This window comes from Pseudopodoces humilis, chromosome 1 (assembly GCF_049639895.1).
Source record: "Pseudopodoces humilis isolate 2021_Gansu_Grassland_sample_001 chromosome 1, ASM4963989v1, whole genome shotgun sequence".
Classification (NCBI taxonomy): domain Eukaryota; kingdom Metazoa; phylum Chordata; class Aves; order Passeriformes; family Paridae; genus Pseudopodoces; species Pseudopodoces humilis.
The window spans coordinates 4,234,250-4,257,821 of record NC_142200.1 but is presented as its reverse complement, the minus strand read 5'-3'; the positions used below and the strand labels follow the sequence as shown (position 1 = coordinate 4,257,821).

The following is a 23,572-nucleotide window of genomic DNA, read 5'->3' as shown; positions in this document are numbered from 1 at the left end:
CCTCAGATCACATTTGGGTTTTTCAGTGCAGTCACACTGAGGACTCTCAACCCCTGTGATCACCCACCGGGCCTTCACACCTTGCAAAGGAACCAGGACCACGGCAGGGACCAGCTTGGAAAGGACCTCAAAAGAGCATCTGGTTTTCATGGGATGCAAATGGATTCCTTGAGTACTTTAGCTACAAAGCAGTCCAACACTGAAATTTCTCTTTATTGCTTCTTCTATTTCTCTTTCCTTTTTTTTTTTTTTTATTATTGTTTGTTATTTTGCCGTTCTATAGTTTTTGCAGAATTCTCCTGTAACATCTCCAATTTTTGCAATATGCTTTGAAATAAATATGAAAATCAAAACTGGTTCATACTGTGGATCTGACCAGTGCTAGGTGTATCACCCTTTCCTACCCAAACAATTCCTTTACCATTTTTTTTGTTGAAAATAGCTAATTATTCACTCAAAATTATGTACTATGTTTAAAGATTGATTTGGCTATTAGTAGAAAAAGGCAAGCCTTAAAAAAACTAAAAGTGTATTTAAAATCTGTCAAATAAGAGACAAAATGAAAACTCTTGTCCTGACAAACAAAGGGTGATTTTCATGTTTTAATTAATACAATTTGACTTGAAGGTATCTCAGAAATATCCATCTGGCCATAGATTTAACATGAAGACCAAGGGCAACTGCTGTGAAATTTTATTTTCTCCTGACAGCAGGCAAAGCCTTAATCATTGCAGCTTTGTCTTTAAAACATAAACTGTAGCAGCAATGTATGGAAAAAATCATTAATCTCCCATACAGACAACATGCCCTGTCATAAACAGACACACAAATTAAACACAGACTTGGCAGCTCTGAGAAATAACAATCATCATTTACTTACACATGGACAATAAATTTATTGGGGGAACTTTTGGTTCAAAATAGGGAAGAATTTTTAATTCTTGTTCCCTTTGAAAGAGAACTTATTTCAAAGTGTTTCCAAAATGTGCATTGTTAACTAATACTGCAGAAATTGCAGCGTACCACTGCACAGACTTCACATCTCAATTAATCAACGCATTTACATCAAATAATTAAGCAGCAGAAATGGCTCTCATAATTATTATGCATGCAAAGGACTTCTGAAAAATAAATACCAGACTATGTCATGAAAGGTATAAAAATTAAAATAATAATTTTTTTCTTTAATTATTCTCGTCTCATTAGAAGGTAACAGAAAAAAAATCCAACCAGGTGAAGTCAATACACACAAAAGTTCACTTAGCAAAACTGAACAAAATACCTATAATTCTGCTGACTATAAAATAATAACCAAAACTTACTGTAGAGTATATGTGTAAGCAAATACACTCATTTAACCCTGTAACCCTGCTAAAAGGAAGGGTAAAACTGCTGACCCAGAAAGGAAGCCTGAACTCAAGAGCTGACTTTCCTACTGCAGTATTTCTTCAGCTTATTTTTAATTAGGCTACTTCCAATTAAAAAAAATGAAAAGGCCAAAATTCCGTCATGTTCTTTCACATCAGCAACCCCTGGGTCACCAGCAGTCACCAGAACTTGTAAATTTTGCACAAAAGCCTCTTCAATTTGAATTACCAACAAAACTATTTCCTCATTTACCACGGTCTGTCCTGTTTGCTCTTCATTCCACAGCTCCTCACACCAATCCTGTCCTGGGCATCCCAAGCTTTAATCCCCATGGTCCTCACACCAAGGCCAGAACAGCCTGAAAAGTGCAATGTGTGAATGTGCAGAGCCCAGCTGTGGGTGTCACACATGGGGACATGTCACACATCACCAGCTCAGCTGTGCTGTCCCACAAGGACAGAGGAGAGGACTGATCCACTCAGAGCCTCCCCAGCATCGACTGTCCCCCAACACTGTGCACAGAATGGGAATGGTGTTCCACTGCAAGGCAGGGTGTGTGTGGTACAAAATGAGATATCCTGGGGCACATAATGAGATAACATCTATTACCATAAATTATGAAGTTATTTATGCATAAATGAGGGCCGACATGAAATTTAATTTTAATGGTTTGATAATCAAATAAGAAACACAATAATTACAGTACCTATGGTTTTTCAATAAATTCAGATCACTGCTAGTGGCAACACATTTTGTTCACAGACATGAATACAATTCACTCCAAGAGCTGTCTGCTGTATTCTTTCCATGTCAGAACAACCTGTTGATTACCTTGTTGCTGGGATAAACAAGCTCAGACTTCCCACTGATTACATTTAAAACACTTGCACTTGGTGCATTGCAAAACTCCTTTAACAGTGCAGCTGAATGCTTCAAGGAACAGCTATTTTCTTCCTCAAGAAACTGGAGACTCAACTAGTCCAGAAAAAATCTCTGGAGGCTGAACTTTCCAATAGCAGACATGAGAGAATTTGCTTCCCTCATGTCATGGGTTCAGATGGAGAGGTGAACAAAACATGTTGATATTTTAAATTAACTGAAGGCATTGCCAACACCTCAGCATCACTCACGGCAGCCAGAACTTCTCTAGAGTAATTTGGCTGGCATCTTTTCATCAAGACACCAGTCTCCAGTGCATTTCTCTGTGGATATTGAAGTTTAAAAAAAATCCTGCAGATGTAAAGCAGCAAAAATTAATTTGAGTTGGAATTCAGCTTTGCAACGAACCCTAAAATTATTTTCAGGAGTTCAACAGACGACCGTTCAAAATTCTTGCTCCTCTCTTTTCTTCAATCAACCTCACAGGAGAGGGAGGACAAATCTCCTGTCTCTTCCTTCTCTGCTCCAAAGGAATCTTGGTTCTCTTGTCTCCTCATGATAATCTCATGGGAACAAAAGACCTCCAACTAAAACATGTCACTACTTATTCCACAATGGGATACAAAGGAACATTTCAAGTCATGTAGAAACCAGAGATGGGAATATGAAGTCTCTAATTAATGTTATGATGGGATATAGGGGGAAAAAACACTGATCCTTTCATTTGTCTGCAAAACCAGCCATGATGAAAGACAGAAAGATGAGTGAACAAAATAATCACCGAGCCCAAATTATCATTTCTGACTATAAAATGACAGGGAGCAAAATGTTTCTATATCCTAAAATGGAGAGAAAAGAGTGTCAGTTCTCAGAAACACTGCTTATATATATCTCCAAGAACAGCTACAATGCACACAGTAAATAATCCCAGTTATTAGCTTAAAAAGTACAGCAAATTGTAAGTTCAAGCTTTTTTGAAAGCTAAAATGATAATTTTCACTAGTCAGCAGAATAATCTTACTGTAGAAAAGGCATCTATTTTCCAGATAGTCTTTTAATGGCCTAAAGGGTGTCTCTTTTTCTAAGTAGCATAATACCAGTTTTTCCTGACATATGCAGCATTATTGTAGCAGCTATTATTGCCCTGTCTCTAAGTTAATTGAAGCAAACTGCCTTTCAGACCTTAAAATAAAAATATTGTGCAGTACTCTACACATTTGATCCATTTTACATGAATACAAATAAGACAGAGAACAGGACAGGGTTGGAATGCATCAAATAATGTGGATGCTACAAAATGGATTGCAGGGACTGTCCTTCATGGGCTCAGAAAGATTTGGCAGTGCCAGCACTCACCTGCTGACAATCCCAGACTTTCTTTGGCATTTCTGTTTCCATCTCCTCACCCTTCCCATTGTCAGCACCATGGTCAATAGTACAGCTTTGTTATAAATCAAATATATTGCTGAGGGTGTTCTAACAAGTGTAACACCCAGGAACTTCCATCACCATTCATCATTTTCCATGGGAGCAATGCAAGTATCCCCTGCAAATTCCCTCTCAGGAGGGAAAAACTTACATTCTACAGTGACCATTCTGTAATATAGAGAAGAGAAGCAACACATCAAAACTTTGAAGTTATTTTACTTTCTAGACATCCAAAGTGGAAGCAAAAGAGGCCAGAGTAAGCAGGATGCAGCATTATCCTTCTTTGTGGGCCTGGAGACAGAATATGAAAACACTTCTAGTCCCCAATAATAACAATAATAACAGGGATGAAGAAAACAATCTTCTCCACTCTGTCAGGATGGGAGATTTCAAAGTGAGGGTGATGAACAGAGAGAGAAAAATTACAAAAGGAAGAGAAAGTGACCAAAGCTGCCAAAAAGTTGTAATGTAAATAAAGGTAGAATGAAGCAAACATTAAGAATGAGGACAGCATCAAAAAGGTACAGGGAAGAGGAAAGAAACCCTGAACTTGATTGAAAAGCCTCTCTTTAAATATTCATCAGGCATTAATGACAATCAATATCCAAAGGATAAAAATCCTAAAAGGAGTCTCTAAAAGAGGGATGCATTGAAAAGCTTTGCATATTTGGGTTGGAAACCTTGGTTCAAAAGCAGATTCCCGGGAATGCCTGCCCTGTATTAAAAAGAAAAGATCTGGAGCCATTGCTGAAAAAGGGAAAAAGATTTCTCCTTTTTTTTTTTCTTTTTTTTTTTTTCCCCCAAAGAGCAATAAAAGCCTTTTTCTAGGGGCAGGAAGCTAATTTTAAAACCCAGTGTATGTTTCACCTGCTTTTCTGTAGTAGATTCATTGGATAAAAATTAGAAGTCATGGCAACATAGGAGCCATATACACAACTTTCCAATTAAAAGCACTTACCTTCAGGAAACAGATAATAAATGAGTTTAGAACCCATAGAAAACTCTGTGCAATTTCAAACCAACACTAAAAACACATTTTGCAGTAAGAATAAAACTAACTTTAAAGGTTTAAATACCTGCAATATATACACAATCTCCCTTGATAAATGACTGTTTCAAAAGACTTATTGAAAGGATTTATATCCATTACAATGTAATGATTTAAGGATATATAAATTTAAATTCTTATGAAAATAAAATTCAATCTAAGGGATGCAAAGAAATTTTATAACCTGATTTGTAACTTAATTTCTATCTGTTATATATTGTCCAAAAAATTGGGTATGAAAAATTTCAAGGGGTTTGAAGACTACAAAAACAATGCCAAAAAAAAAAAAGGCATAAAAATAAAATTATAAAACAATATGGGTAAGAACAAGAACATTTTGGTGACTGTTTAGATTGCATTTTAAAAAATAAAAAAGCCAATTCTTTCCAAATGTAAGGAAGAAGCACTGTATGTTACTGATGTTTTTGTCCATTGCTTGGTAAAGTAAAATTCAGCCTGAGTTTGAGTCAACACATTTCCACTTGGTTGTGCTTTGGGAGTCACCAAGGCAAAAAGCACTCCAAATTTACTATCTTACCTATCCTGTAATTCTTTTTGACAGCTGCATTCCTTGCAATTAACATGGTTTGACTTTGAACTTAATACTCATCCAGGGATTTGCAGACATGAAAACATCTCTCTTTGACCAAGTTTCTCTGTTGCAGACCTTAGAGTGCTGCACGACTCTCCCAAATAGAGCAGTGCAGGGAGCCCCTACCCAAAAGCAAGACTCCCTTTTTCACATTATCACCTTTTCTGGGATGAAATTGGAATTCAGATGCAGTGATCAGCTGAAGTAGATTAACCAGGCAGGCCTGGGTTGCAGCCAGCAGCAGGAATCCGAGGCAGGTGTATAATGGCAAATAATGGTTAATAATGAGCTGTACATCGCTCTAGTAGGGTTGTAAGAATCAATACCCACAACAGCCTGCTTGATCCGAAATATATTTTCCCACAGAGATTAGAATTGCTTTTTCTTCAATTCTACTTCTCTTTCCTGTAGTTTTCTTTGTAGGAAAAGTGAGGAAATGGCTGGGGAATCAGGTAAAGAAAATTTAAAACTGGGAAAGGATAACAAACTACTGAGATCAGGTTTTAACACCAGGATTACATTCAAAGCACATGGAAATTACATTCAAACACTCTACAGAAGTTAAATGAGCTGTACACCTCAGTACCAGCTGCTTTGTATTTCATTATATTCAGGACTACTACATGCAGAGCCAAGATAAATTGACTTGAGATATTGCTAAAACTCAGTGATGCACCTTCAAGAAAGCAAAACTTTTATATTCTTCGACGTGTACAATGTTTAAAAAGAAAAACAGGCACCTAAATGTCGTCAGTTGTGTACAGAAAAAAATATAGGGCTAGATCTGGGCCCTTTAGCACTCACCGCTGACACTCCCCGGCGTGCAGAATTAAATCTTCATTGTTCCTGGCACTGATGGTCAACTCATGCTCTGTGGAATTGAAGACATCAAGAAGAAGGTGACACTGCCGGGTGCTGTCCAGATAGAGGGAAAAAAGCACAATTTCAGTGATTATATCATTGTATGTCTATCAAAATTAGTATTTATACATGGATATAAATATATATGCAAAACACACATGCAGGTTTTATATCCTACTCCAGTTGTAAGAATGTCCTTATCTCTTACTAAAATAAACTTTCTGATAATTAGATTTCTTTTTTTTTTTTTTGCTAGAAGTAAACAGAAGGGTACATCCTAAAGATAAGCAGTCCCATGACAATTCTGACCTGCACAACATCAAGCCCCACAGCATTTGTTCACCTGTCTATATTATCACTGTGCAGCTTTCACATTCACTTCTGTGGAGAAAGCCACAGACATTTTTCAGTTCTTTGATCCTTCACATAAAAAAAAAAAACCAAAACAGTTGTATTATTTTAAATTACCTATTTTAAAACACAAATTTGCAAGCAAAAAATTAAATTGGTTTAAGTTCATTGTAAAGGAGAAATTCCATTTCCATGGCTTGCCTGCAGACCAAAACAAGCTGGCAATTGGAGCACTTAACCTTGAGAAGAACTCTGAGAGGGAGAACTCTCTCCCCTCTGTAAGAGGCAAACTCAGGCACTTCTCTCACACAAAAACTCATTATTTGTCAGCTACTATCCTTCAAATCCAAATTTCCCCAGATGCATTTGATAGAAATACAACAACTGCATTTCTGGTAAACTTAGAAAATAATGCTGAAAAAGTTGCAGAATAGAAACCTTACTGCAAAAGTTCATTCTAATAAATGTTTTAATTATGAGTCTTAATTCATGAGTCTTATTAATTATGTTAATTATATTAATATTATTTTTGTTAATTAATCGTTAATGTTAATATTAATGAATTATTAAAACAATTATATAATTATTCTATTATATTTATTATTATATAATAATAAATATATTTTATTTATATAAACACAAACTAATTGTGTTCATATTAATAAAAATAATAATTTACTAATTTTGTTACTATTTAATACAATTAAGTGTTTATATTTTCAATAATTATTTTATTCTAATTAATATTCTGGAAAATTTTACTCTCATTTACAACCTTTTGTTCCTTGTGACAATAAGCAGAAATAGCAGCATTGGTGATAAAAATATAATACACATGAAAATTTATTGAAACTAGGTATAAAAATGCCAAATCCAATCAGACAGCTGCAATAGCACTTTACCAATCTGTATGAAAATCAAAACTTCCCAAGAAACTACTGAACAACCCAGAAATATTCCCAAAGGGGAAGAAAGAGGAATATTGGTGAGGTGAGAGTTGTCAGAGGCATCGTTTGTTGTGCATGATCAAGCTAGTGTTGTGTGTCTGGGGCAACCAAGAATATTTCTATAAATACACATATTTATATTTGTATTTATATTTATATTTACTGCACAATAGTTTACAACTGAACTGAAATGCCAATCCTAAGGCTATTAAACTCAGAGGTGCAAGAGTTTAAGAACTGTTTTACTTTGGAAATAGGTTCTCTGGTCCATAATACAACTTTGTTCTGAAAATCAAAGATGTCCCTTCCAGAGCACACACAGGAGGAAATGTCTTGCCAATCCCTGGGGTGGGAACACCCCCAGGACAAGCCCAGGAGGTCGAGGTTTAGGTCACCAAGTGACAGTAATGTCACCTGCAGCCAGGCACTGCAAGACCAGCAAGCACTGCTGGAATCAGGACCAAGCAAAAATAAAAAGCAAAAGTGGGGGTGGAGGCTTTTTTAATATATATTTTAAGAGATTTCTCTCTCTTTGTAAAACCCCAATGACTATTGGATATAGAGGGGGATGCAGGAAGGCAGCTGAGTGCCTGAAGCAAACATGTCAAAACTCAAGAATTTAGAACAAATAAGGAGACGTAGCTCTTGTCAGAAACTTCTTCCTTAGAACTCACAAGAGAGAAATAACTGGAAGGGCAGTGCTTTAGTCAGTTCCCAGAAAGGAATGGAAAAGAAAAGGGGGAAAAGCTTTTATCAGCTTCTAACTCATCACTGGGAGAGTAGGACAGAGTCTCAAGTGAAGTCTCAGACAACCTCTGCATCTCCAGTAGATACAACATGATGCTCTGGAAGAGCAACTTCCAGTGTAGATTCGTTTTAAAAACTTAATATGGAAGGAATTTGTTATTTCTGCCACAGCAAACCCAAACAAAAAACATTCAAGCCTCCTGCAATATCTTCTGGCAGCAGAGCCAAAGTTTTGCAAATAAAACAATTCATGCCAAGAAGGACCTGCAGAAGCAGCTGCCCTTCAGGACTAAACAACATCACTGATATTAAAAATTCCCAAATATGAATTCTTAAAAAATATTCATCACCATGATACTTATTTCCTGTTCCAACACTGCACAAAACAGACATGTAGGAGAAATAATTCTTTCCTTGTAATTTTACGTTAATTCTCAAGGGAAATCTTTAGGTAAAAAAACATAAAACTTGAAGTTAAAGAATTATTACAGTACCTTGAAAATTTAGAAGAATAAGATATTAGTGTCAAAGAATTGAAAGCAACATTAAGACTGTAGAAAAAGGTAGCACTAGATCTTTAGAATAAATACAGGACAGTATCAAAGAGACTATTACAGGAATGAAAACCAAACACAATTAAAAGTTAAAAAAAAGTTTCTTATTAAAACAGGAAGCTTCAAACAGAAGCTGCATCCAAATATAAAAACCAAGAAAGCATAAGCTCTGGAAAATCAGATGTAATGACAAAAAAAAAGTTTAAAAAAAAACCAAAAACATAAAAACCCTGAAGCTGTTAAAGAACAATTTGCTGAAGATCTGAGAACTAGCAGGATTTTTTTTATTTTTTTCTTTAACATTCTGCAATCAGTAGGACTGTGTAGAATTGATGATGCTGAGTTATGAATGGTCCACAAAACAAAGAATTAACAAGAAAGACAAATAATTAATATCAATTTTCCCTCCAGCAGAACATACAGAAGGCCATCCCTTGCAAGACAGGAATTAAAGAACCTATTTCAGTGTCAGTAAAGGAGATTTGAGAGGCAAATCATGTTCGTGCAAGTGTGATAAAGGAACTCCAGCAAGAGTTTGCTGGACTCCTACATTTAAGTGCAGTCAGAAATGTGTTGCTTAAACCAAACTCTTTACCAGAAAATTTCAGACATCAAATTGTTTTAAGGATTTAAGTCAATTGACCAAATCTTAGACCACTCATGCTGACCTCAACACTATCAGGTTTTTATAAATCAGGTTTTTTATAAACTCTGGCAACTTACAAAAAAAAAAAATTAAAACACTCAAAATAATAAATGGATCTAAAGTTGATTACATTATATACCATAATGACCTATTGACATGTTCGGCAAAGGAACTCCAGTCATAAGCCACAGATTTCTGGAAATGGGAAAGACTTATCCATATACACACAATTTATTCTCCCTTTCCCAAACTCTTCACCACCATGTAACAGCTCACATTAAATATTTAATTGGTTGAGGAGAATAGATTTGGAGTCCTCTTAAGTTTTGTTAAGTAGGTGTTACTTACTATTCATCCCAGAGAAGGCAGAGAACACCATCCCCCCACATTTCACACATTCTAAAGGGTCACCAGTGGCTTCCCAGTCTTTTTTAGGGGTCATTTCATTGGCACCAGCTCCTTTTGAAGGTTTGGGTTGAACAAATCCAGAGTAAGTCAGTTTTTGTCTGGGTGGGGTGGGTTTGTGGTTTAGGATGGTATCAAACACACAACATGAAACCATCACCAGCTGTGCTGGGCCATGTACAGACACCAGGACACAGAACAAAAGTTTGTGAAAGGGTTTGACTCTTCCTCCCATCTAATGGGAAGGAACGAAGTCTGGTCCAATAAACTCAGCCTACTAAAAAAATCACAGCACCCAAACGTTTTTCCATTTTGGTAACCTTCCTGATTTGTTCATGATGCTTGCTTTTGAAAAATCTTCCATAAATGTCATGTTCAAGATTTTCTGTTACAAGTGACACAAAACTGCAGAAGGTTATAGAGGTAAAAACTAGAATTAGAAGGAAACATTTTCTGTAGATTGATTTATCATATGAACAACTCAGAATAACAAATTTAAGTCAATACTAATATCAAAAAACAATTAAATCTTTTTTTAATTGAAAAATTAGTTAATTCAACAGTATCTTAGAAATTTAGTGTATAAATGAATTTCTGTTATCATCTACTGCAGAACTGAGAACATAGCACAAGCAAAAGTTAGCAGCACAATGAATCATGCTGTATTTTTAAAATCTTACAATGCCAGTTATGGTTCCAAAAACAGTCACAAAACTGGGGCCATGGGAACTTCAGGCAAGTGACAATGACACTGTGATCTAGAAATCTCTTTCAGGAGGATTGTGATTACTTGAAATGACAGCTGAGAATATTTTTCAGTAACACTGAACACAGAATTAAACCCCAAATGCAGCTGCAATGATGGCTCACTTCAGTGAACAATCTCTCTGCAGCTCTGTCTCCAGCTTAGTTTAAAAGTCACTTTAAACAAGAAACTCTCAGGAGGGTTAGCAAGTTTTCTGCATCCTGACTCATCTCACTTTCCCATCAACTGAAATCATGGAGTATTTTCATAGCCACTTTTTTTTTCCCCTATATTTTTTTTTCCTTCTGTTTCATTTGAACAGCCATTGCTACACAGGATGGACAAAGACAGGGAAGAGAAGCTTTAGCTCTGATGGTAATGGTGTGACATGACAGCCATGTCCTCCAAAATCCACTGACCAAAACCAAGAGCAGCACAGCAGAACAATGATCTACATCACCTTTGTTGATGCCATTGTTACTTCAGTAGGGTCTCTTCAATTTATTTTTTTAAAAAAATTCTCTAAAAATGCATTTCTCAATACTAACTTCAGATGATTAAGTCAGTTTCTCCACCTTACTGGCAAAAGGTCTTTTCACATATTCCAAGAAGCGTCCTTATCTGACTTCTCCCAGTTGTAAACCTTTTAACTTATGCTAAATATCCCCAGCACATCTATAAATATTTTCAGATTTATGTTCTCACATCTTCATGTGTCAAACCATACATATTTAACATCTGGACCTCAAAAATCAATTCTCTCAATCTGCAAGCTACTTTCTGCTGCTCTTTCATGAACCTACGGCAATGTTACACCATTAGCAGAAGTTAAATACCTCTGATTACCAAGATAATTTAACTATTGGATGCAACCTTCCATGTGTTGAGTTACCACTCAGTAGAATCTATATTGAGCTCAATAGTGTACAAATAAGGAGTATTTTGGGATGACATCCACTCCTGTGAACATTAATATAAATCCATTGCTTGACAGATTTTCCTAATGATTTGTTAGTTTAATTGTACCAAATGAGAGCTTTATTTGTTTTATTTAGTTGTATTTGCCTGACTGTTATTATTAATATTTTTCATTAACAAAACAGTGAATTTCATACTAATGAATTAATTAATACTAATTATTTTCTCCATGTAGAAATATCAATTTAAACAGGTCATCTCCTCCTCCAAACTAAGTATCTTGCTCTTCAAGCACTCAAACAAGAGAGGTTTTCCTCCACCTTTCAAAGCTCTATGACATTTTGAACACCAAAATACTAAGAAAGAGAAGACTATAGGCAGCTGCCAATCAGTAGGTGACTGATTCTCATTCTGACTGTAGCAAATGTGAACACTTAATTTAAAAATCTGGCTATATAAAACCAACAAGGGTTTCAGAAACCACTACATAACTTTTTATCATATAACAAAAAAGCCTGTTAGAGCACAGCTGAAGAAACAATGTTGTTTACTCTTCCCCTTCTATAATTTGTAAACATACAATAATCAGGATTTCTGATCCAAACCTGATGTGTTGCAATTTATTGGAGTGAAAATAGGGACAGCCTTAGAAACTGGAATGAAAATTCTAAAAATTATGTCTGATTTCATTAAGCCCTGAAGTTCTACCCACCCAACTAAGGTTCTTGAGAACCCTCACCATAGCCAAGATTTGTCTGTCTCCAAACCCTCAGTGAAACCAAGTTGGAAAGACTGCATCCTAACTTTAAATACAGAAATGAGAAGCCTCAGAGTAGGGAGCACATTGCAAACTCTGCTATGAACTGATGCCTTCTGGACAAAGCAAAATCATTTAAGTATGTACATTAATAATACAAAGGAAAATTACTTTGAACCTACACTTAGATGAACTGGCACTTTGAATTTAACAGTGTCAGACCAGGTACCATTCCTTTGTTTTTTTCTTCTGGTTTAAGCATAAGAACAGAGTCTAAGGCTCAGCACTTGCCAGAAGAGATCTGCAGCTGGTGTCTTGTAAAAGTCTCTGGGGCACCTAATGTAGAAGTGTCCAGTTCCTTTCCCCAGGACTGGGATTGACAAGAAGAGAGACCGTTTCTGCATTCGGACTTAGGGTGTTTATTTTACCTTATCAATATTACATTTTTACAGACAGTAAATACTCCTACACACTAACCTAACAATCTACAAATGACAACTCCAGGTTCTTCCAAAAGGCCTTTTAAGAATAAACCATCCAATTATCAAATGCCAACTAATTTATTTTTACTATTAACCCAACAACCAAACACCCATGTTCTGCACTGCCAATCACGCAATACCACCCAAAACCATGAAGAAGAAAGGCAAATATAAGCCAATGCCCTAGAACCTCCAGCTTGTCTTTTATTTACTACTATATCTCAAACTCTAAACTCTGTAATTTTCACCCAGTGACTTAACATAATTCTATCTAACTCACACATTCAGATTCCCAGCTTCTCCACTCAGTTTTAGAAGCTTTCTCCATGGTCTTAAGTTAAACCTAGCATTCTCTCGAGTGCCCAAGTCTGCCAGCACAGATAAAAGGACATTTTCTGTGCCTGGGATTCCAACAATGTCCTGGCAGCTGTATGGTGGTCCTAAGATAGAAAGGAAAGCATTCTGTCCCACAAGAAAAAAAATTAAATATTAAAAAATTGCTTTATAATCTTGAATTTGTAGAATCTACAGGTAAGAATATTACATATCTGGATTCCCAACTTTGCTTGAAAGCGAACATACCATCCCTGAGGACTGACTTCATCTACAAATTCAGACTGTCTCACCACATTTGTAGTAAGCAAGACCAACATTTTCTGGCATTTGTAGGCTCTTATTTAAGACACTTTTGTACTGATGGCACAGTGGCAAGGGACACAAGGAGACCAACAGGCCCCTCACAGCGTGCAGAGCACGTTACTTTAATTTCTATCAGACCTGCAGTATTTTTTCTGGCATTTTTCATGCTCTTTTATAAAGGCAATAAGGAAGGACATTCAGTGCCCATGAAAACTGTCCGATAATACATCTGAGAGAAACAACAGGTATAAAGAAGATTGTTCAAGACAACCTAGATAAGTTTCAACAGCAGACTAGCTTAGAGCTAACAGGATATCAAAATGAGGAGGAGAATCACACAAAACTATCAATAGAAAGTTTCCTTTCACTGAAGCATTTGCAATCCATCTCCACTGGCAGCCTGGGATCAGATCATGGGATCCCCACTGGCAGCCTAGAACCTGCTGGTGACTGCACTGCTTGGAGGCCTGGAAGCACAGCAGTGTTTTGGGGCTAAGCCCTGGGATGGAATCAATTAACGTGGTAAGGCCAGTTACAGAAGACAATTAGTACAATTTTACTACATAAATGTATCTGCATTTTATGGTAAATAAGTGGTTTAACAAGTACATCCCTGAAGCCCTTCAAGATTTCATTGAGCTGCAGGACAGAGTGGGAGAACTTTCAACATTAATTCCTTCTCTCTTATACCTCATTCCAGGGCTGCTTCAGACTCCTGCATTCTTGTTGATGCCTCCTGGGACAGTCCCCTCCCTGCACACGGGAACAAGCAGATCCAAGGATCACAGGGAACATGCTCAGAGGGAATTTTGCCCAGCGCAAAGCTGCCCTGACATCCCCTTTGGATCCAGGCAGCTGAGGGAGCAGGGGGTGACACCCAGGGAAGGACCAGGGAGCAGAGGAGGCCCTTCACTGACAGAACATCCTCTGTCCCAAAAGGAGAGATCTGATCCAGAGCTGGGTGTGGGGAGAGCAGGGATCTGATCCAGAACTGGGTTTGGGGAGAGCAGAGATCTGATCCAGAGCTGGGTGTGGGGAGAGCAGGGATCTGATCCAGAACTGGGTTTGGGGAGAGCAGAGATCTGATCTAGAACTGGGTGTGGGGAGAGCAGGGATCTGATCTAGAACTGGGTGTGGGGAGAGCAGAGATCTGATCTAGAACTGGGTGTGGGGAGAGCAGAGATCTGATCCAGAGCTGGGTGTGGGGAGAGCAGGGATCTGATCTAGAACCAGGCAGCAGATCAGGCACTGCAGCATGACAAGAGCTGTATCCAACTGCTCTCAACATCCCATAGAACAGCACAGACAAAGGTTAAAAGGATCTGTTGTCATGATTAAACTTAACTGAAGATATATTTGAGGTGTGGTTAATGAACCTTCTCCCCATGAGGCAGGAGCTTTTGCATGAGTGGAAGATATAATTTTGCTTAGATATTTAAAAAGCCCAAAATCCCCAGTTGTTTCAGTGACATTTCCCATGCATTTCTGCTCAAGCAGTTAAATAGAAGAAATACTAATTAAGTTTGGAAGACTTTTACATAAACCATAATCTTTATGTTACAATGGGGGATGAAGTGTTATTCATTAACATTTTTCCTGAGGTTTTTTCGCTAAAGGCCTAAGGGAATAATCAATGCTCAAAGTTTTTTTTAGTTTGCTTTGACTTTTTAAGCCCAGGAGGTAATAAGCTAATGTTCCTTACTTTTGTGGAGGCAAAAATGTAAAATAAAAACAATAAAATGAAAAAGAAAATGAAAAAATTTGATCCAGATAATGAAAGCAATGATAACTTCCATTCTGAAATGACAGCTAAGGAGGTAAATTATAAAATACAATTTCTTGTAATGAGTAAACAGAAATAGCTCAGCACCTCAGACAGTACTTAAGCAATGAAGTCTCAGTTGTAAACCAAAAGGAAATCAGATTTGAGTTTTTACCAGAGCAAGCAAAAGTAAAAAAACTCCAAACTTATAATTTGCTGTCATTGTGTCTCAGATATTGGCAGAGATGTCAACAGTAAAAAAACAAATTTTGTTTCCTTTAATGATGAACAGTTATCCTTAGCAGATTGGGATACACATTTCTGCCATTTCTGCCATTTATATTTATAAAATAATCATTTTATAATTATTCTAAATTATAATATCAAGTGCCATGACTTCTCCTTCTGATGGAGAACCTGCACAGGGATGCACAAGAGTATAGGAGCAGTGTTACAGATCACTAAAGCCAATAACATGGAACAAGCAGTAAGAGAAGTAAGAGATAAGAACACCAAAATGCATTCATGACTTAGAAAACAATATATCCCTAAAGTAACAAAAAAAAAAAAAAGAAAACAAAAAACCTTTTTGACAGGTTTGGCAAGAAAACATTTCTGAGAGAAATGTAAATATTACAGTCTCTTTTCTCCAACTCGGTAAAGCTTTTAGGCACCTTTAAAAGCAGCCACATCTTTAACTACATCTCCAATCAGCAAACCACTGAAAGTTTCCACTGACTTAACTGCTGATCCGTGTGATGAACAGGCAAAGGGTGAAGCAAACACACACAACATGAGCTGAAGCACTTGGCTGAATTGGAGCCACTAAATATAGCACCAGCTGCCACTCCATGTGGGAAACTGTGCCCTGCTAACACAGAAACTCTGCCTTTGAATTAGCACCTCCATCTATTTGTGAAAAATTCAGGGTTAAATGCTTGCCCCACATCATGAACTCCAGAGAGAAGATTGACAAAGCAGGGGTGGGATAACCTTGGGCTACACAAAACACAGCTGGGCAGCTGAGCACAAAAAGCCAACATCCCAACAAGGGAGAGTCAAATAAAAGCATCAGGTTGTGTTTGAAGCTTTTATGGAAGGTTGGCAGCTTCACCCTCAATCCATCCCGTAACTATAAGGAATTGCAGTGAACGACAGAGCAGTCTGTCCATTAAAAATACACATTTTGAGAGTATGGAGAGCTTTTTTGACACTGAATGGAGGAGACTGTGCATTCAAACAATAAATAAAATCTGATTATTTTAACCAGTATAATGAGTCTTCTTGAAAACTATTTTTAGCTGATGCTGTGGTACTTCCAGGTTGTTCAAGAGAGATCAGTTATTCCATCTTGAAAACCTTACAAAGGCTGAAGAAGGTGCTATTGCAGGGATGAAACTGAACAACATTAAAAGGGGCACAGAATTTTGCAAACAGTTGTTCCAGATATCATGCTCTGACTTTGCCAAGCAGCATTAAATTTGCTTCACTTGAGCAATTCCTAAAATAATAAAACCATGTTATGTTACACTTTCAAGCAGCAAAATGCTCAAGAAACTTGCTTGCTAATAGAGCCATATGATTTTATAAGAGCTGGACACAAATGACTCATTAAAAATAATCTTGTTTCTCTTATGTTTGAACATTTTCTTAAAAAACTATTGCAGCATTTCAGTATCTTTGCCTTACTTAAAATTCCCTTGCTCTCTGCAAAGGTCATTATTTGCTGTATCACCTGTGGGGAAAAGTAGAATTCCATCCCTCTTGGCAGTGTCATGATTAAAAACTCCACTCCCTTGTCAATCATATTCCCTTCAGCAGGAACAGAAGTTGCTTTAAACATATGTTTTAGCAAAAAATCACATCTTATCACTCTTTTTGTTCCAGAATCTCCAACTTTTCTTCATGTTCAAGCCTAAAACTTTCCTTGATGCTTTAACTCTTCTGCTGACAGCCCTGTTTTTCAGGCTATGTTGCTGCCACAGGCTGTCCATCTACCCTTGGACATTTCTGTCATGGTATTATACTGCTGACTCAATTCTTTCCTTTGACCCAGTATCTCCTAGACTGGCATTTCCTTCTTGTCCATCTTAAAATTTCTGAAGTCTGTCATGAAAGGGTCCCAGGCCCAGTAGGAATCTCTTGGATCAATTAAGTTCCCTCTCAACTTATTATAATTATTATTATTATTATTATTATTATTATTATTACTAGTGTTGCATACATAACTGCAATGAAATAATCTCAGAATTTAATCAAACATAATTCTTGCACCCACAGTGCATAGAGGGTTTTTACAATAATACTATTAATTATTAAGGCATTAATTACTAATTATTAATGTATTCAGTGGCTGATAAAATTAATTCAAACAGATTTTCATGATCACAGCATCTGATCACCATCAAGTGCTCCCTTGATTTTTAATACTCGTTATGACATTTGAAACTACTCTGTGGTTTACAAGAGAAAACAAGCAGCAAAGGAGAGTCTGGTCACAATTTATTCATGACAACAATCACACGTGCATTTTCAGTAAGATTCTGTTATAAAAATACCAAACTCTGTAATGCACAACACACCAAAACTGGGTGTGAAGAGATACAGAAAATTGTCATCAAATTGTACAACAAACACGAGATATCCTGTCCCTGCTAAAATACATCATCATGAGAAAACGCCTGAACCTCAGAAGCTGTTGAATGCATGTGAGTTGCATCAATAAACTCCTAAATGAGCAATCTTGAAAATTTCTTCATTTAATTCTTTACCTACATGTTGCTGATATTATTAAAAATGTTTCCAATATGGTCTTCAAGTTATATTCAATAAAACAGAGACAAAGAGTGAGATTTCAAGTCAGGGCAAGGCTCACCTGGTTGCTGGCAGGGTACTGATGCGGGTGAAGAAAACAGAGGGCTCCACCTCCACGTGGAGGCCCAGGGCAAGGTTCCTGTAATATCCTTCAGCATGTCCTGGTCCACCAGAGTACTTGAAGTTCAAAATGGCTTCCAGTGTCTAGAGGAATAAAAAAGTCCTTGTTAGCTATTTTTCACTACTGTGCATTTCACAAGTTCAGTTAAATTAGGCCACAGAAGTGATTTGCAAATTTGTTTTCCTAACCCATCCACTCTGTTATTTTGGGAAAAAAGGCAACCTAACAAAAAACTGCAGCTTAGGCAAACAGTTGCCTAATCCTTTTGAAAACTAAGAAGTGCAGCACAAAGTCACCTGGACTTCCCTTCACATAATTCCTCTCTATATGACATTCAACATCGAAAAAATGAAAAGAGGTTCTTAAAAGAGTTAGGGTTTATTAAATGCTGCACCCTTTCATACTCCTGAAAAATATTCACCACTTCACTATCTTCAAAATCAAATGGAAAAGCTTCAAAATTTGGGAGCAGATAAAGATTATACAAATCTAAAAGGATCTGGTCTCTCAACAAGTCACTGCAAACTGACTCTCATGTCCATGAACTAACAGATTGGAACAACACCTAATTGCATGCACCTTGTCTTTGTGTTCATTTTATAGGAAATGGCTGGTTAGTAAATATTAAAAATGAAGATGATTCTCTAGCATGAGCTTTATGCACTCATTGCTCTCAGCAGCACTGACCCTTTACTTCTGTGAGGAAATCTGGGGCTTTGTGTCTCTCCCCTCAATCAACAGCATGGGAGAAGCTTTCCAGAACAGTCCTCATGTCATCATCAGTGTTCCAGCTCAGAACAATCCTTTGATTGATCCAAAGAGATTATTCACCACCTCTTCTTTCAATATGTTCCTGAAATACGATTTGCTAGAAACAAGGTGAGAATTTGGGAGATATCACTGGATTTTTTTTTCTTCTCAGTTTTTATTCTGGTCCTCAGGCAGCTGCTGCTGCCACATCTCAGAGCAAGGACAGAGGCAGTGCCAGCCCTCCACCCTAAGATGGACACACATATAATTCTGGAGTAGTACAATCACATATTATGCTGGAGCCTGTACCTGGAATGACAGATACAGGACAAACATTTCTTAAAAGTCTTTAGAAACCACATCAATTTCACCTTTGTTTGGCTTTTAGCTCATTCTTTATAAAAAAAAAAAAAAAAGACAAAAAATGCCAAACCTCAAGTCAACAACTTATCCAGGAAAGCAAAACTATTTATCAGACAAGCCTCAGATAGGTAAAAGCACTCTGCCTTTCAACTGAAGATTTACAAAAAAAATTATGAGACCTGTTATTTTTTTTCATGAGCTCTAAGGAACAATCTAAGGATTTTCCAACTTACAAAAAAACCTCTTTTCTGTTTGATGCCATTCTGTTTGCAAGCCTGGCTGAAGGAAAAGAAACCAAGATAGAATCATTTTCTTAAAATAACCACAATCCATTGATTTAAAGAATACCAAAATCAAGAGTTTAATGTTCTGCTGCATGTATGCACTTAACTGTTCTGCCTATTTCCAACTTGCTTTTAAGTGGACTAATTTTAATTCTTAATTTAGTTTCATTAAAATTCATGAGAATCACCTTACAATACAAATAAAGCCCTTCACTGGGCACTCTGGACATACCCATCTACTCTGTTTATGTCAATTCCTAATTTGTAGTTAATGAACTCAAGTTTATGTTATGTCAGGAGAGCTAATCAATATTAAACACAAAAATAAAAAAGTACAAACCCATTCAAAACATACTTCATCCTAATTAACCAGCTGGACCATTTCATAAAAATCAGAGCCAGGCTCTGTAAGTACCAGGATCTGACACTATTCATGTTGTAATGTGAGAATGGACTTCAATTTCAATTAGGGCATGGTGAGAACTCCGTGCATGTTCTGAATTATTGCTGTCATGCTCACAGTGTCCTGCTGGGAAAAGCTCCATGGTTCACTCTACACAGGACCATGGCACAGAGCTTCTTTAGCAGGCACAGCCCCATGTCATTACAGGTAAACACATTTCAGCTGGAAAGGTCACAGAGCATCACTGTACCTGATTCAGACTTCTTTCCATCCTAGACCAAGTGAAAAATCTCCAGGAAAAAGGTTTAAAATACAACCATTATGTGCCATTGATGAGCAGGAGAGTTTAAGGGTACCATCATAATCTTGGTCCCTGCTGCAGTGAGGAATTTGTGGGAGAAATCCTGCTGGTTATGCTGTGTCTCCTGAAATCCCACTGGAGAGAATAGGGGAAAGGAAACCCAACCATCTTCTCTTAATCCAGTGAGCAGCAGGACATCCCTTCTCACCCCAAATGTAAGATCTAACTGGGCATATTAAACACAAGACATTCTGAGAACTGCAGAACACACAAAACCTCTGTTCTTTTTCTGGCCATGATGATTTGCAGCAGTCTATGAATGTGCATGTGCCCACAAAGAAAAAAATATCAGGCAGACTTTACATCAGGACTGTAGATGGATGTGTAGGGTAGAAGCATGACTGAAGGAAATTTATTTTTTTCAGGAGCCTTCAGGTGGTTAGAAAAAGTTTTATTGCTTATGATTAATGTAGTATGAACAGAAAAAAATATTTTAAGAAACCCACAACAACAAGAAAATTCAATCTCCTTTAAAACCACAAAAATTACTTCACCAATAACATGAAAGATTGATTTTCTATCTCTATGGTAGAAAAAAAAACAAACCCTACACTTTCATAAACCTACACATTTAAAATAATTTACCACTCTCTCCCACAGCACCTGCAGAGAATGGCCCAAATGCCACAGCCCCCAGTTTAAATAATGTTGTATCCTGACTCCTTGTTAAACCTACAGAAATCACAGCCTGAGCTGCAGAGTCTCTTCATCCTTACAAATCCCAATAGCATCCCTCAGATCTCTCCAAATTGCATCACTGCAGACTGAAAATGAGATGGCAGGGTGTCCCTGTGAACATTATTCTGCCTGCAGATGATCCATAAAAACAAAAGGAAAGAAGGAGGGAGTACACCAGGCTCTCAGGGCAGGCAGGGCAAGAAGCCTATTGATAACTGTTGAACACATCTGAAACTCAGAAACCTGTGGACTTTGGGGGATTCTTGTTTTTAAGGCAGAGGTCCATTCTGGGAACCCAACAGTAAATATTTACTGTGATGGCTTTGGCTTGATCAATTTTTTATGATTTCATTGGTCCTTCCTTCTATTGATGAAGAAAATGAAACAAAAATGTTTCTGCATCTAAGTTCCAAATGAAAGATTCTTAACCAACAGCACCCACTATCAATGACACCTACCAGAAATATTCTGAAGATAAACTATCAAAAATTGCTGGTTTGGTTTCATATGCATTTTGTCCTCAAAGTATTTTTGGCATAGAGCTGGCACCAGTTTGTTCTCTCATAATAGAATTTAAAGCAAAGTTAAAAAGGAACTGAGGTTTGATGCCACAAATGAAAAGCAAACCATTGGGCACTAAAGTTTCCTCACTCACTGGAAACAGTCAAACCCACCTGCCAACACCTGACTGGTGACTCTGAGCAGCAACACCTTTAATACTGATTTTTAATTGCCAATTCCATTGCGATCCACAGCTCAGAGCAAGTATTTCTACTGAATTACTACCACAGTACTTCCTACGCAGAAGCAGAGAATCAAATCTAAAGAGAATTTCCGTCTAATTCTACAGATTATTGCTGCTCATGCAGAAACTGGAACATTACTGAGAACAGAAAACTCTAGAACAGGCAATGACAAAAGAAATAGAGAAATGAATGGGGGAAAAGCTGTGTGAAGGGCATTTCTTGTGCTGGCAAGTGAAATGTGGTGCTTAGCTCCTTCCCTCTGCTTGCTCTCAACTGAGGGATGGTTGACTGAATACCAGACTTAAGAAAATTCACCCCCAAAAAAAGTGCTCAAAGTTCTGTGTGGCAAATAACACTATTTTAGCTCAAGAATTTGTCTTAGACCAAGAGCATATTAAGGAGATATAAATCAAGTATATAAGGGTCCACCTGCAGAGATGTAATCATTAGATGCTCTATGTAAAGGAAAATAAAACTTCCATAGAAGAACACAAAGCACCAGCTTAATTTAATAATAGCAACTGTCATAATCAGACCCTTTTTTAAAGAAAAAATCCTTCAATATATGAAAAGCATTTAAAATATCATTTTCTGAAAAAAAATAAATTAAAAAACAAGTTGTAAAAAAAGCTTTTAAAAACTGTTGAACAGAAAAATTAGAAATAATCAGCAAAGAAACCACCAACAGTGAGAATGACACACAGTGCATGAATTAGTACTCAGGAAACTCAAATGTATAATAATGTATTGTAAATGAGTAAACAATAAAATATTAATTTACTTTCCTCATTTCTGATGAAAATTACTTTTATACATCTTAATTTTGGGGTTTGTAAAATTTACCAGCTTGGAAACAGTTGGTCAGAAGCTCCTGGGTAGAATTCCTACATCACTTATTTTGCTTGGTCAATTTATTTTGTTATTCTTTGCTTCTTTATCGCTAAACAATTTTACTGGCAATAATTGACTTCATCCCTGTGTGCATCTTGGTATTGGAAGAACCAGAAGATTCTGTTGTTGTTATATTTTTTTTTTCTTAGAGTATTCCATCCCCCCATATTGTGGCAGCAGCCTCAGGGGAGACAAAGAGTTCCATTGTCCCACCCCAAACCCCTTGTGAAGGGCAGCCCAGGTGTTCTGATTGGGTTTGAGTCCCTGGGGGGTTCTCCCTTGGTGTGTTTCTACTGGTCCCTGACCCTGAGCTCCACCCTCAAAGGTGGGGACCCTCAAGAGTTCTGTCCCTCAAAAAACCCCTGCTGTGCCTCTGTTCAGAGCTCTCTGTTCTGGACCTGAGTTTGTGCCTATGCTGAATAAATGGTTTCATGAACGGGAGCCCGTCTCGTTGGTGTTTCATGCTGGTCCCCAGAATCCTGCTGCTTCCTGGACGAGATCCTGAGGTTGCAGACTGCAGCACCATATCCCTCTCTTTGTGTGTAAGAGAGCCAAGCAATATTTTGTCCTCGATTCTTTTCCAAACGCAAACATAATTTTTGAAGTATTATTGGTGTTTTCCGTAATTAAATTAACAAACCATAATTTGTGAGCGAGGCTCACATACACTGTGTTTGCAGGTCTTTTCTAAATTCCCTTATAGAAAAAATGGCACTAAGTAGATCTCAGAACTTGATAGAAAAGGAAATGTCAGTGCTACAGGCACTCGAGCTCCCGAGGAACTGCAGATGCTGACTGCAGTGACTAAAGAACTACCAGACTATAGCACTACAGACTCCTTAAACTTGTAACACTTAAAAACTAAAAGTGAGGGCAAAACAAATCAGCATGAAGACCAGACTCAAAACAATATAAATTCAGAATACAATCTTTCCATTTCAGCTTCTGAATGGCTTCTAGAACACAATTCCCATTAATGAGTATAATCTCTTTTGCGATTAAGGCTTAAAATTTGAAAAATAATTTATTCTA

The 23,572-nt window shown here is 37.2% G+C and overlaps 1 protein-coding gene across 3 annotated transcripts in view; it reads right to left on the bottom strand.

Moving 5' to 3' along the window:
- The window catches only part of TRAPPC9 (trafficking protein particle complex subunit 9), a 441,139-nt gene that overhangs the window by 280,235 nt on the left and 137,332 nt on the right, over positions 1–23,572 (bottom strand). For all 3 annotated transcript variants that reach the window (XM_014257635.2, XM_005516888.3, XM_014257640.2), the window contains 2 exons: positions 18,005–18,147; positions 6,120–6,230 (listed from right to left, as the gene is read on the bottom strand). In XM_014257635.2, the coding sequence (XP_014113110.1) occupies positions 6,120–6,230; positions 18,005–18,147 (254 nt within the window). The remainder of the gene's footprint in view (positions 1–6,119; positions 6,231–18,004; positions 18,148–23,572) is intronic.